The 14219-nt window shown below is 38.2% G+C and overlaps 1 protein-coding gene and 1 long non-coding RNA gene across 2 annotated transcripts; both read right to left on the bottom strand.

Moving 5' to 3' along the window:
* Positions 1-96: 96 nt before the first annotated feature.
* LOC117495543 (complement factor H-like) lies at positions 97-11299 on the bottom strand. The gene is made up of 13 exons (XM_034146823.1): positions 11261-11299; positions 10971-11148; positions 8861-9043; positions 8573-8767; positions 8281-8460; positions 6166-6348; positions 5878-6072; positions 5586-5765; positions 3481-3663; positions 3193-3387; positions 2902-3081; positions 1047-1226; positions 97-395 (listed from the first exon to the last, which is right to left on the bottom strand). The coding sequence occupies exons 2-13, from the start codon at positions 11116-11118 to the stop codon at positions 205-207; spliced, it is 2193 nt and encodes a 730-aa protein (XP_034002714.1). The 5' UTR covers positions 11119-11148; positions 11261-11299; the 3' UTR covers positions 97-204.
* A 119-nt stretch (positions 11300-11418) lies between these two features.
* Positions 11419-12552, bottom strand: LOC117495544. Its single transcript, XR_004557187.1, has 3 exons — positions 12425-12552; positions 11549-11731; positions 11419-11455 (listed from the first exon to the last, which is right to left on the bottom strand). It is a non-coding gene; the product is annotated as an uncharacterized LOC117495544 (long non-coding RNA).
* Positions 12553-14219: the final 1667 nt, after the last annotated feature.

Here is a 14219-nt window from a genome sequence, read left to right on the forward strand (position 1 = left end):
ACCAGATTTTATTTCTACGCTGGCTAAATTCTAATCGTTTCTTTTTGCTCATGGTATGCTACAGACTGTATTTAGGAGGCAGAAAAGAGACAGAGATGTGTCATGTATGCTTTATTAACATTTATACAGTTGACAACATCAAAGAGGAGACGGAATCAGTTCATAACTCTGCATAATCAGTTTTTTACTTTGATCTACTGTTGACTAAAACTCTTGGCAAGTAGGCAAGACAATAACACCACTATTACACCTCTGAAGTAATGATACTGAACCAACAGGTATTCCTCTGGCACACCTAAACTCAATTATTTCATCATGAGTGAAATATGTACTGCCATTATATTTAACGGTAATATTATGTTGTCTATTGTCGTCTTCATTCACGGTACAGGGTTCTGCAAGAGACAATCAACATAGCATTTGGATAAGGGCAGGAATGACTAAAGCATACTGCATTCACAACTTTTGCCAATGTTGGGCAATAGTTGAGCGATTTAGAGGGCTAGTTGGTGAGCTAAAATAATTGGAGAGCTGATTGCTTACATGCCAGCCAGCAGGCCCAGCACAAGTAATTCAAACTAACTCTCTGACCTTATTTCTATTTACTCTGTGCTGTGCCATTCACTCTCCCCCTGGAATTATATAAATATACATAAATACTTACATAAATATAGCCCTCTGTTAGCTTGGGAGCTTAGCTTGGTTGCTAATGTGACAATAAGCTGACAGTTTATTTGAGACACATTGCCTCTTGGCACCTAACTGTTTACAAACCATTCCTCTTTTGTTGAACAGTTTAAACTCTGGCAGAGGAGGTTAAATAAAAGGGCCACACAGCTCAAATGCTAAAACAGCTTTCCATATTTCGTACTCTGTTATTGCCATGAACGTAGGTAAGGCACAAATGACATGTTGCATAAATGGATTTCATCAATTAGGTTTCCAATCAAATTACAACATGCAACGACTCTAACCATTTTAAAATGAAGTTTGATTTTCACTTTTCAATATTGCACATGTTATTAAAAGAAGAACCTGTAACTTACGGATGCATCTCGTGTGTCCAGTCCATACACCATTGACGCAGGTTTTGTAAGGCTCTCCCTCCATGGTGTAGTATGCCTGGCACATGTATTCAACCATATCATTATGGCTGTTATTACTTTTCCTGGTGTACTTGAGGTCTCCATCGGCAATGATTGGTGCTGTGCCACAACCTAGAACTTCTAAAAAGTATATCATACAGTTCAGTTACTGGATTGTAGAAGTGACAACCATTCTCAAACATAAATATACTCTATATTTGTATGTACTGTAGACTAAAAGATAAGCACAGGAATTACAATATATATAATGATATGTAGTTTTAGTGGGGATGATCCCTTTTTATTTTGGCCTAATACCAATATGTGAGCCTTGAGTGTGAGAGGCTGCATGTGTTTAAAAGAGTATTCATAGTGTTCAGTCATGTGACCAGAGCAGAAACCCTGGCAACACCATAGAGCTACAGCAAAGGTGTAAGCAAAAGGCTGGTTGTATCTATTTTTTAACTTCACAAAGCTCCCTGCAAAAATGCTGACTTACTGATAGTGTGCATCAAGGGATCACATTGAGTGTCCTTAAGCACTTTTGACAGAGTGGCAGACCAAAGCCCTCACTGACATTGTGGGAATGCGTCCAAAGTCTTACAATGTGCTATTACCAGTACTTTGCATAACTCTGTTTATATTACGTTCACAACATATTTATTGTTGAGTTCTTATATAACATATAGGAGACAAGCTCATGTTGCTGGACATGATGCCTGAGACATTCTAGTTTTCAATAGAAACATTTAATTGTTTTAAAGAATACAAATCCATGTGAGACTGCAACTTTTGAACATGCTGTCGACATGCTAACATGCTGAATTTAACCAGGCTAAACTAAGATAGTTGACCTGATACCTTTACAGCATGCTAGCATTGCAATGATCAGGATGATAACAAGATAGCATTGTTATCTAAATGAAAGTTTAGAGTGCAGTAAATCAAGAGAGGAGCTTCATTTATCATTTTCAAGTAAACAGGCGTGTGTTGAGGGGAGAGAAAAAGCATGAAGTAGAAATTGTTCAACAGTACACATTTTGAAACTGATGAAACAGGGTCATCGAAGTAGTTAAGCAATTTAAAGTCACTGAAGATGTTATTTTTTAGCTGTTAAGAGAACACGCTAAGACCATGCTAATTAAACACCCAAAGCCAATCCCTCTATAATTTTCCTTTAAGCTGTATTTGTTGTATGATTTGTTGTTTGACTTTACCTGAACAGCTCTGAATCCCATTCCAACCATTTTCTTCACAGGTAAGAGTAACAATTATTTCAACGGTGTTCTTGCATGCATATCGGATGCGATCATTTAGGCTGTAACTTTCCCTTACAACGCCAATTTAGGTAGGGTGCAGTGGGAAAACATACAGTGCCTCAAGTGTCAGATGTATCTCTGCATTTCAAAAAAGGATGGAGTTCTACAAATGAGGGCTCAATATTTGTTGCATTGAGTTGTTGTGCTCTAATGTTGTCTAAATGTACTTGTATGTTAATGTTGTTACTATGCTTCGCATAACTAACACCCGGTGTCCTCTACAAAGGACACACAATAAAACCAAAATAAAAAAATATTTTTTTAGTTTTTGTTAGTCATGATGTTTATACCACCCTAAAGACTTGTGTGATCAAAAGAAAAAGAAGTAAATTCCTGACTGTTCCTGTGCTTAGCTGCATTTAGTTCATGGGACTCTTTTTTTTAAAAGTAGCCTTTACAGTAAACAATATAGTATATAGTAAAAACTCCCCCCCTATAGCCAAGTATGGAAACAAAATAACAGATATCTTATAAACATAAGGTTTACTTCACAATACCTTCACAAAGTGGATTTGGGTGCCATCCATCTTGGGTGCATGTGGCACTGCTGGCGCCATCTTTCCTCCTGTAGCCTGTCTCACACCCGTAACGTGTCGTCTCACCCGATTTGAATATTTTCTGCCGACGATTGTCCCATGAAGACACATGTGGGACTCCTTGTGTGCTGCACGTAACCTCTAGAATAAGAAAATGTTTTGTAAATCTCAAGTAATCCAGACATGATTGATAACCATCATCACAGTTTATGAAATATAAAAAAATAAAACAGCATTCACAGCAGTATATACCTTGGCATACAGGTCTGATAGTCCACTCTCCGTCCTCTTTGCATGTAGTTACGACTGAGGTCGGTTGATACCCAAAAATCCAGTACTTCTCTTCACAAGTTACTGTCACTTGGTCACCAGGTAGAAACGTGTTTCTATAAGCAGGTTCATAGCTGGTTCCTTTCAGCCCTGGCAGTTGTAGTTTACATGTTATTGCTGTATTTGTTGAAAAATAAACATATTATCCGTCAGAACCTATATTTATTGGGAAGTGTCACCAGTACACTGCATTACTCAGTTCTTACTTACGTTCACACAGAGGTGTGGGGCTCCATTCTGCTCTTACTCCTTGCTCTGTGCATTTTGAAGATCTGGCTTCAGCGCGTCTAAATGAGGGTTTACACTGAAACTCCAGGACTTGATTTTCTATGTACTCTTGGATTTGTCCAAGGACATCACCATTTTCAATCTCGGGTGCTGTACATATTATCCCTGTTGAATAATACACAAGCAAGAATAAAGATTTCTGAAAGGTCACCTATTATGCAAAATCCACTTTTTCATGCATCTTATACATACACATGTGTCCCCTCTGTGTAAAGAGATTCTGAGAGTTTCAGGAAAAAAGATTTGCTCACTTTTTGTCCTGATCCATTATATAAAAACCTGTCTGAAAATGAGCTGATCAGATTTCGGCCACTTTACAAGCCAATTACACAAGTTATTGGCTTGTGTAACCATTAGCCTATAACCAACCAAGGTAACACCCCCCCCCCCTTATCACCTGAATCTCCTCCTAGAGCACCATTGTGTTCTTTTTAACTAAATATCTCTCAAAAGGGCGAGGGGAGTGGCTCCTTATTTTCATCTAAAGTAACAGACAGAGAATCAGCCCTTTTGAAACAGGGCTGAAACAGAGGGGTTTATGGGATGCTACAATGCATGATCTGTTTGGTGTTTGGAGCCAAACACTTCAGAGACATGTTTTGTATATGACTGAGAACTATAATATATTGATGAAAAACAGTATAATAGGGGACCTTTAAGGTAAAGGCAAATGAAAAAGCCATAGAGTGGAATGCGCCTTGAACAACTGGAGGGGCGTGGTGGTATTAAATATTTTGCTTTTTTTACATTTTACATGGTGGTCATTATTTGCTTTTTGTTATGTTGGTGTTCTTGACAGGGTGATTAATAGTGTATGTGTGTCTGTCTACCTCTTTCCCTCTATTTTCAAATACAAATGTTTACTTTCAACAAAATATTTGTGTTTCTGCACATATCTCTGTCCTGCAGAACTATCTACATACAGAACAAAGTCCATAAGAAATTAGTGTGCTTTTGATTGAGCACCAGAGTTTGAAGTTGGTTGGAAAAAGTGTCTCGTATTTTAAATGAAGTGTGTGCCATTTGGTGCACACTTCAAGTGTTTATCCTCCAGAGACCCACCCTCCCTCCTCTGTGGAGCACATTGGGTTTTGGTCCATTACTTTGAGCTTATACATGCCACAGCATTAAGTCCAATTGTACTCCACAGAGGACATCCTGGGCTTTTCAAACATATGACATAATGTGGGGGTGTGGCTTTGAAAAAGATAATTTCATTGTATTTCAAAATGGCGTCCAACAACACAAGCACTATTTATAGAAAGAGAAATGGTAAGTTTGTCATTTTGTAATTACCAGTGTTGTGAGTTCAATATTTTTAATTAATTATAGTAAGGGAACATCTTAGGAGTTAGTGTAGTGAGTTTCAGAGCAGTGTCATACTTATTTGACCTAAAACTAACTGTTTTTAGGAATGTCCTCTGAGGAGGACATGGGGATTTGCTAACTTTTTATTTCCCCCATTTTACACAACACAAATGGAGTCCACTATGGGCCAAAACTAACACTTAGGTTTCTGTAGGGTTCATGGCAGACGGATGCAGTGGGAAAACATACATCAAGTGCCTCAAGTGTCAGATGTATCTCTGCATTTCAAAAAAGGATGGAGTTCTACAAATGAGGGCTCAATATTTGTTGCATTGAGTTGTTGTGCTCTAATGTTGTCTAAATGTACTTGTATGTTAATGTTGTTACTATGCTTCGCATAACTAACACCCGGTGTCCTCTACAAAGGACACTCAATAAAATAAAAATATATTCTATTAGTTTTTGTTAGTCATGATGTTTATACCACCCTAAAGACTTGTGTGATCAAAAGAAAAAAGCATGTGTAAGCAATTGAAAACAAAAGAAGTAAATTCCTGACTGTTCCTGTGCTTAGCTGCATTTAGTTCATGGGACTCTTTTTTTTTAAAAGTAGCCTTTACAGTAAACAATATAGTATATAGTAAAAACTCCCCCCCTATAGCCAAATATGGAAACAAAATAAAAGATATCTTATAAACATAAGGTTTACTTCACAATACCTTCACAAAGTGGATTTGGGTGCCATCCATATCGGGTGCATGTGGCCCTGCTGGCGCCATCTTTCCTCCTGTAGCCTGTCTCACACCAGTAACGTTCCGCCTCTCCCAATTTGAATGTTTGCTGCCAACGACTGTCCCATGAAGACACATGTGGGACTCCTTGTGTGCTGCACGTAACCTCTAGAATAAGAAAATGTTTTGTAAATCTCAAGTAATCCAGACATGATTGATAACCATCATCACAGCTTATGAAATATAAAAATATAAAACAGCATTCACAGCAGTTTCATACCTTGGCATAGAGGGCTGATAGTCCACTCTCCGTCCTCTTTGCATGTAGTTACGACTGAGGTCGGTTGATACCCAAAAATCCAGTACTTGTCTTCACAAGTTACTGTCACTTGGTCACCAGGTAGAAACGTGTTTCTAGAAGCAGGTTCATAGCTGGTTCCTTTCAGCCCTGGCAGTTGTAGTTTACATGTTATTGCTGTATTTGTTGAAAAATAAACACATTATCCATCAGAACCTATATTTATTGGTAAGTGTCACCAGTACACTGCATTACTCAGTTTTTACTTACGTTCACACAGAGGTGTGGGGCTCCATTCTGCTCTTACTCCTCGCTCTGTGCATTTTGAAGATCTGGCTTCAGCGCGTCTAAATGAGGGTTTACACTGAAACTCCAGGACTTGATTTTCTATGTACTCTTGGATTTGTCCAAGCACATCACCATTTTCAATCTCGGGTGCTGTACATATTATCCCTGTTGAATAATACACAAGCAAGAATAAAGATTTCTGAAAGGTCACCTATTATGCAAAATCCACTTTTTCATGCATCTTATACATACACATGTGTCCCCTCTGCGTAAAGAGATTCTGAGAGTTTCAGGAAAAAAGATTTGCTCACTTTTTGTCCTGATCCATTATATAAAAACCTGTCTGAAAATGAGCTGATCAGATTTCGGCCACTTTACAAGCCAATTACACAAGTTATTGGCTTGTGTAACCATTAGCCTATAACCAACCAAGGTAACACCCCCCCCCCCTTATCACCTGAATCTCCTCCTAGAGCACCATTGTGTTCTTTTTAACCAAATATCTCTCAGAGGGGCGAGGGGAGTGGCTCCTTATTTTCATCTAAAGTAACAGACAGAGAATCAGCCCTTTTGAAACAGGGCTGAAACAGAGGGGTTTATGGGATGCTACAATGCATGATCTGTTTGGTGTTTGGAGCCAAACACTTCAGAGACATGTTTTGTATATGAATGAGAACTACAATATATTGATGAAAAACAGTATAATAGGGGAACTTTAAGGTAAAGGCAAATGAAAAAGCCATAGAGTGGAATGCGCCTTGAACAACTGGAGGGGCGTGGTGGTATTACATATTTTGCTTTTTTTACATTTTACATGGTGGTCATTATGTGCTTTTTGTTATGTTGGTGTTCTTGACAGGGTGATTAATAGTGTATGTGTGTCTGTCTACCTCTTTCCCTCTATTTTCAAATACAAATGTTTACTTTCAACAAAATATTTGTGTTTCTGCACATATCTCTGTCCTGCAGAACTATCTACATACAGAACAAAGTCCATAAGAAATTAGTGTGCTTTTGATTGAGCACCAGAGTTTGAAGTTGGTTGGAAAAAGTGTCTCGTATTTTAAATGAAGTGTGTGCCATTTGGTGCACACTTCAAGTGTTTATCCTCCAGAGACCCACCCATTCATTTTTGTCCTCTGTGGAGCACATTGGGTTTTGGTCCATTACTTTGAGCTTATACATGCCACAGCATTAAGTCCAATTGTACTCCACAGAGGACATCCTGGGCTTTTCAAACATATGACATAATGTGGGGGTGTGGCTTTGAAAAAGATAATTTCATTGTATTTCAAAATGGCGTCCATCAACACAAGCACTATTTATAGAAAGAGAAATGGTAAGTTTGTCATTTTGTAATTACCAGTGTTGTGAGTTCAATATTTTTAATTAATTATAGTAAGGGAACATCTTAGGAGTTAGTGTAGTGAGTTTTCAGAGCAGTGTCATACTTATTTGACCTAAAACTAACTGTTTTTAGGAATGTCCTCTGAGGAGGACATGGGGATTTGCTAACTTTTTATTTCCCCCATTTTACACAACACAAATGGAGTCCACTATGGGCCAAAACTAACACTTAGGTTTCTGTAGGGTTCATGGCAGACGGATGCAGTGGGAAAACATACATCAAGTGCCTCAAGTGTCAGATGTATCTCTGCATTTCAAAAAAGGATGGAGTTCTACAAATGAGGGCTCAATATTTGTTGCATTGAGTTGTTGTGCTCTAATGTTGTCTAAATGTACTTGTATGTTAATGTTGTTCCTATATGCTTCGCATAACTAACACCCGGTGTCCTCTACAAAGGACACTCAATAAAATAAAAATACATTCTATTAGTTTTTGTTAGTCATGATGTTTATACCACCCTAAAGACTTGTGTGATCAAAAGAAAAAAGCATGTGTAAGCAATTGAAAACAAAAGAAGTAAATTCCTGACTGTTCCTGTGCTTAGCTGCATTTAGTTCATGGGACTCTTTTTTTTTTAAAGTAGCCTTTACAGTAAACAATATAGTATATAGTAAAAACTCCCCCCCTATAGCCAAATATGGAAACAAAATAAAAGATATCTTATAAACATAAGGTTTACTTCACAATACCTTCACAAAGTGGATTTGGGTGCCATCCATCTCGGGTGCATGTGGCCCTGCTGGCGCCATCTTTCCTCCTGTAGCCTGTCTCACACCAGTAACGTTCCGCCTCTCCCAATTTGAATGTTTGCTGCCAACGACTGTCCCATGAAGACACATGTGGGACTCCTTGTGTGCTGCACGTAACCTCTAGAATAAGAAAATGTTTTGTAAATCTCAAGTAATCCAGACATGATTGATAACCATCATCACAGCTTATGAAATATAAAAATATAAAACAGCATTCACAGCAGTTTCATACCTTGGCATAGAGGTCTGATAGTCCACTCTCCGTCCTCTTTGCATGTAGTTACGACTGAGGTCGGTTGATACCCAAAAATCCAGTACTTGTCTTCACAAGTTACTGTCACTTGGTCACCAGGTAGAAACGTGTTTCTAGAAGCAGGTTCATAGCTGGTTCCTTTCAGCCCTGGCAGTTGTAGTTTACATGTTATTGCTGTATTTGTTGAAAAATAAACACATTATCCATCAGAACCTATATTTATTGGTAAGTGTCACCAGTACACTGCATTACTCAGTTTTTACTTACGTTCACACAGAGGTGTGGGGCTCCATTCTGCTCTTACTCCTCGCTCTGTGCATTTTGAAGATCTGGCTTCAGCGCGTCTAAATGAGGGTTTACACTGAAACTCCAGGACTTGATTTTCTATGTACTCTTGGATTTGTCCAAGCACATCACCATTTTCAATCTCGGGTGCTGTACATATTATCCCTGTTGAATAATACACAAGCAAGAATAAAGATTTCTGAAAGGTCACCTATTATGCAAAATCCACTTTTTCATGCATCTTATACATACACATGTGTCCCCTCTGCGTAAAGAGATTCTGAGAGTTTCAGGAAAAAAGATTTGCTCACTTTTTGTCCTGATCCATTATATAAAAACCTGTCTGAAAATGAGCTGATCAGATTTCGGCCACTTTACAAGCCAATTACACAAGTTATTGGCTTGTGTAACCATTAGCCTATAACCAACCAAGGTAACACCCCCCCCCCCTTATCACCTGAAATCTCCTCCTAGAGCACCATTGTGTTCTTTTTAACCAAATATCTCTCAGAGGGGCGAGGGAGTGGCTCCTTATTTTCATCTAAAGTAACAGACAGAGAATCAGCCCTTTTGAAACAGGGCTGAAACAGAGGGGTTTATGGGATGCTACAATGCATGATCTGTTTGGTGTTTGGAGCCAAACACTTCAGAGACATGTTTTGTATATGAATGAGAACTATAATATATTGATGAAAAACAGTATAATAGGGGAACTTAAGGTAAAGGCAAATGAAAAAGCCATAGAGTGGAATGCGCCTTGAACAACTGGAGGGGCGTGGTGGTATTACATATTTTGCTTTTTTTACATTTTACATGGTGGTCATTATGTGCTTTTTGTTATGTTGGTGTTCTTGACAGGGTGATTAATAGTGTATGTGTGTCTGTCTACCTCTTTCCCTCTATTTTCAATACAAATGTTTACTTTCAAACAAAATATTTGTGTTCTGCACATATCTCTGTCCTGCAGAACTATCTACATACAGAACAAAGTCCATAAGAAATTAGTGTGCTTTTGATTGAGCACCAGAGTTTGAAGTTGGTTGGAAAAAGTGTCTCGTATTTTAAATGAAGTGTGTGCCATTTGGTGCACACTTCAAGTGTTTATCCTCCAGAGACCCACCCATTCATTTTTGTCCTCTGTGGAGCACATTGGGTTTTGGTCCATTACTTTGAGCTTATACATGCCACAGCATTAAGTCCAATTGTACTCCACAGAGGACATCCTGGGCTTTTCAAACATATGACATAATGTGGGGGTGTGGCTTTGAAAAAGATAATTTCATTGTATTTCAAAATGGCGTCCAACAACACAAGCACTATTTATAGAAGAGAAATGGTAAGTTTGTCATTTTGTAATTACCAGTGTTGTGAGTTCAATATTTTTAATTAATTATAGTAAGGGAACATCTTAGGAGTTAGTGTAGTGAGTTTTCAGAGCAGTGTCATACTTATTTGACCTAAAACTAAATGTTTTTAGGAATGTCCTCTGAGGAGGACATGGGGATTTGCTAACTTTTTATTTCCCCCATTTTACACAACACAAATGGAGTCCACTATGGGCCAAAACTAACACTTAGGTTTCTGTAGGGTTCATGGCAGACGGATGCAGTGGGAAAACATACATCAAGTGCCTCAAGTGTCAGATGTATCTCTGCATTTCAAAAAAGGATGGAGTTCTACAAATGAGGGCTCAATATTTGTTGCATTGAGTTGTTGTGCTCTAATGTTGTCTAAATGTACTTGTATGTTAATGTTGTTACTATGCTTCGCATAACTAACACCCGGTCTCCTCTACAAAGGACACTCAATAAAATAAAAATATATTCTTTTAGTTTTTGTTAGTCATGATGTTTATACCACCCTAAAGACTTGTGTGATCAAAAAAAAAAGCATGTGTAAGCAATTGGAAAAAAAAGAAGTAAATTCCTGACTGTTCCTGTGCTTAGCTGCACTTAGTTCATGGGACTCTTTTTTTTAAGAGTAGCCTTTACAGTAAACAATATAGTATATAGTAAAAAACTCCCCCCCAATAGCCAAATATGGAAAACAAAATAACAGATATCTTATAAACATAAGGTTTACTTCACAATACCTTCACAAAGTGGATTTGGGTGCCATCCATCTCGGGTGCATGTGGCCCTGCTGGCGCCATCTTTCTTCCTGTAGCCTGTCTCACACCAGTAACGTTCCGTCTCTCCCATTTGAATGTTGCTGCCAACGACTGTCCCATGAAGACACATGTGGGACTCCTTGTGTGCTGCACGTAACCTCTAGAATAAGAAAATGTTTTGTAAATCTCAAGTAATCCAGACATATTGATAACCATCATCACAGCTTATGAAATATAAAAATATAAAACAGCATTCACAGCAAGTTTCATACCTTGGCATAGAGGGCTGATAGTCCACTCTCCGTCCTCTTTGCATGGTAGTTACGACTGAGGTCGGTTGATACCCAAAAATCCAGTACTTGTCTTCACAAGTTACTGTCACTTGGTCACCAGGTAGAAACGTGTTTCTAGAAGCAGGTTCATAGCTGGTTCCTTCAGCCCTGGCAGTTGTAGTTTACATGTTATTGCTGTATTTGTTGAAAAATAAACACATTATCCGTCAGAACCTATATTTATTGGGAAGTGTCACCAGTACACTGCATTACTCAGTTAATACTTACGTTCACACAGAGGTGTGGGGCTCCATTCTGCTCTTACTCCTCGCTCTGTGCATTTTGAAGATCTGGCTTCAGCGCGTGTAAATGAGGGTTTACACTGAAACTCCAGGACTTGATTTTCTTTGTACTCTTGGATTTGTCCAAGCACATCACCATTTTCAATCTCGGGTGCTGTACATATTATCCCTGTTGAATAATACACAAGCAAGAATAAACATTTCTGAAAGGTCACCAGTACACTGCATTACTCAGTTTTTACTTACGTTCACACAGAGGTGTGGGGCTCCCAACAAACATTACCCCAACACATTTTAAATGTAGCGTTTTTAAAAATAATTTAGGGAATGAAACAGAAATAAACAGAATGAAAATTTCCCTTGAATTTTCAGTTAAACTGTAAATAATAATAGTTAAAATAAAGTGAAACAAACCATTTAGAAATGAATACTAGTCTCCAATAAAGAAAAATAAGATCACCCTTTAATGAGCAAAGATTCAGTTTTTGGGTGCTGAACATATTATCTTTGTTGCATAATACACATAAGCAAGAATACAAATGTATTTAGGAAAAGGCTCATTAAAAAGCCGTAGTGTGGATGCAGCCTGTAACAATGGGGTGTGGGAGGGCATGGTGGTATAACATCTGTTGCTGTTTTTTTAACTGCAGGTTCATAGCTGGTTCCTTCCAGTGGTGGCAGATATAGTTTTCATTTTATTGTTGCACTGTCCGTCACAGCACCAGTTTTCAGTGGTTTGTCTGATATAACAAGTCAATTGAAGTTACTCAGTTCACACATAGGTTCACATTAAGTCCTGGATATGGTTTTATTCATATATAGAGAAACAGAGGGATCATAAATAATTCCCCCTCTTGCTTACCTTCCTGTTGTAAAGACGTATCCATTTTAAGGCATAGTATAAAGAACCCAAGAAAGTAAAAATATGTCATTGTGAGGATCCAGGAATAGCTGTGCTTCTGTAATTACTTAAATCGAGTCTTTCTACACAGTGGAAAGTACAAACAATTGAATGAAACTGTCTCAGGAACACAAGTACCTCCCCCTTACAACACACACGCACGTACGCACGAACACACACACGCACACACGCACACACGCACACATGCACACACACACACACACACACACCACACACACACACACACACACAACACACACCACACACACTACACACACACACACACACACACACACACACTACACACACACACACACTCTCTCTCCCTATATATATGTTATTTGTATTATAAAACAACCCTGATATGGAAATAGTTTTTCCACCGTATTTTGCAGTATTGGAAAAATAAGTATTTCATACATTTCAGCATGCAAACAATGATTTACGTGCAGGTTATATGAGTAAGTATAACACATAAAATATAAAAAAAGTTTGTTCTCTTTCAGTTATTTAAAGAAGTCCACGAATTTGAGGACGACAGTCTGACCAGGGTTTAGAATAACTTGTCCTCCCCCTTTTACCTTCTTTAGGCTTATACGGTAATGATGTCTCTCTAAGAGGTCCCATATCCCTTCCAGTTCTCATAAATGTACACTGGCTTCCTGTCTGTGGAATAATATATTTCAAAATTACAACTTTTGGTGTATAAAGCACTGAATTGTGCAGATTACAGTAGCATGAACTGTTCTATAAATGTTGTCAATCTCTTTCCTCTGGTTTATCTTAACATGTTTGTCCAGCAAGCTCATGTCACTTCCAGTTAGCTCAATCGTTTACTGGCAGAGAGAGGGTCATCACACCTTCAAAAACATCGAACCGATCTCAATGTACCAAAGGGTATTCGTTTGACAGAGAGGGGGCAGTGGTATAAAAGTTACTAAGTAGATTTACTAAAGTACTGTACTTTAGTACAATTTTTGAGGTATTTCTGCTTTACTTGAGTATTTCAATGTTTTGCTACTTTTACAATCCCACTGCTCTAACAATTCAGAGGTATATTGTATACTTTGACTCAACTACATTTATTTAATACCTTCAGTTACTTTGCAGATATGGATTAATGATGTGAAATATAACTACACTTAAATCAGACTTTAGTTACACCTGGAGTACATTCACAAGCTACCCTGCAGTATACAGAAATATTCAAACTAGCTGCAACCTTTACCAGCTTTGATAAACACTTTATACATCAATAATTATAGTAAAATCATATATATATTATTCTGAAAAGTGCCAGTTTGCATAATAAGTACTTTTTTGATGTACTTCTACTTTTACTCAAGTACAGATCTGAGTACTTCTCCACATCTGCACAGGGGGCATTGAATTAAAAAAGACACTCACACATGCTCACTCACACATGCTCCACGGCAGCAGGGGGGCGCTACTGAGTCCATTGGGAAGGCGGGAAGGTTGAGCAGAGCATGGAACAGCCCTTGCCGCCTGATGACAGCGGTGTTTCTAGCGATCCAGCGATCTGAATTTAGCGATCACAACACGAAAACAGCCAAGACAACATATTGAGCCCAGAAAAATGAATGTTATTAGGGCTGTAAATATAATAAGCCTTTGTCTAAAATGGACAACATTGTAACTAAGGGAGATTTAAACTATACAGCTGATTCTGCAACTCGGTCATCAGCTGCTCTTCATTTTCTTTCCTGCTATATTCAATGAGTGATACAATATTTTT

This window comes from Trematomus bernacchii, unplaced genomic scaffold (genome assembly GCF_902827165.1).
Source record: "Trematomus bernacchii unplaced genomic scaffold, fTreBer1.1, whole genome shotgun sequence".
Taxonomy (NCBI): domain Eukaryota; kingdom Metazoa; phylum Chordata; class Actinopteri; order Perciformes; family Nototheniidae; genus Trematomus; species Trematomus bernacchii.

What these genes read in the sequence shown, in the direction of transcription:
- LOC117495543 (XM_034146823.1), bottom strand. Translation starts at nt 11,118, where the DNA reads ATGTGTCTTCATGGGACAGTCGTTGGCAGCAACATTCAAATGGGAGAG. An exon ending in TATCAGACCTCTATGCCAAG is followed by an intron (nt 8,461 to 8,572) that starts GTATGAAACTGC and finishes TTCTTATTCTAG; the next exon opens with AGGTTACGTGCAGCACACAA. An exon ending in TATCAGCCCTCTATGCCAAG is followed by an intron (nt 5,766 to 5,877) that starts GTATGAAACTGC and finishes TTCTTATTCTAG; the next exon opens with AGGTTACGTGCAGCACACAA.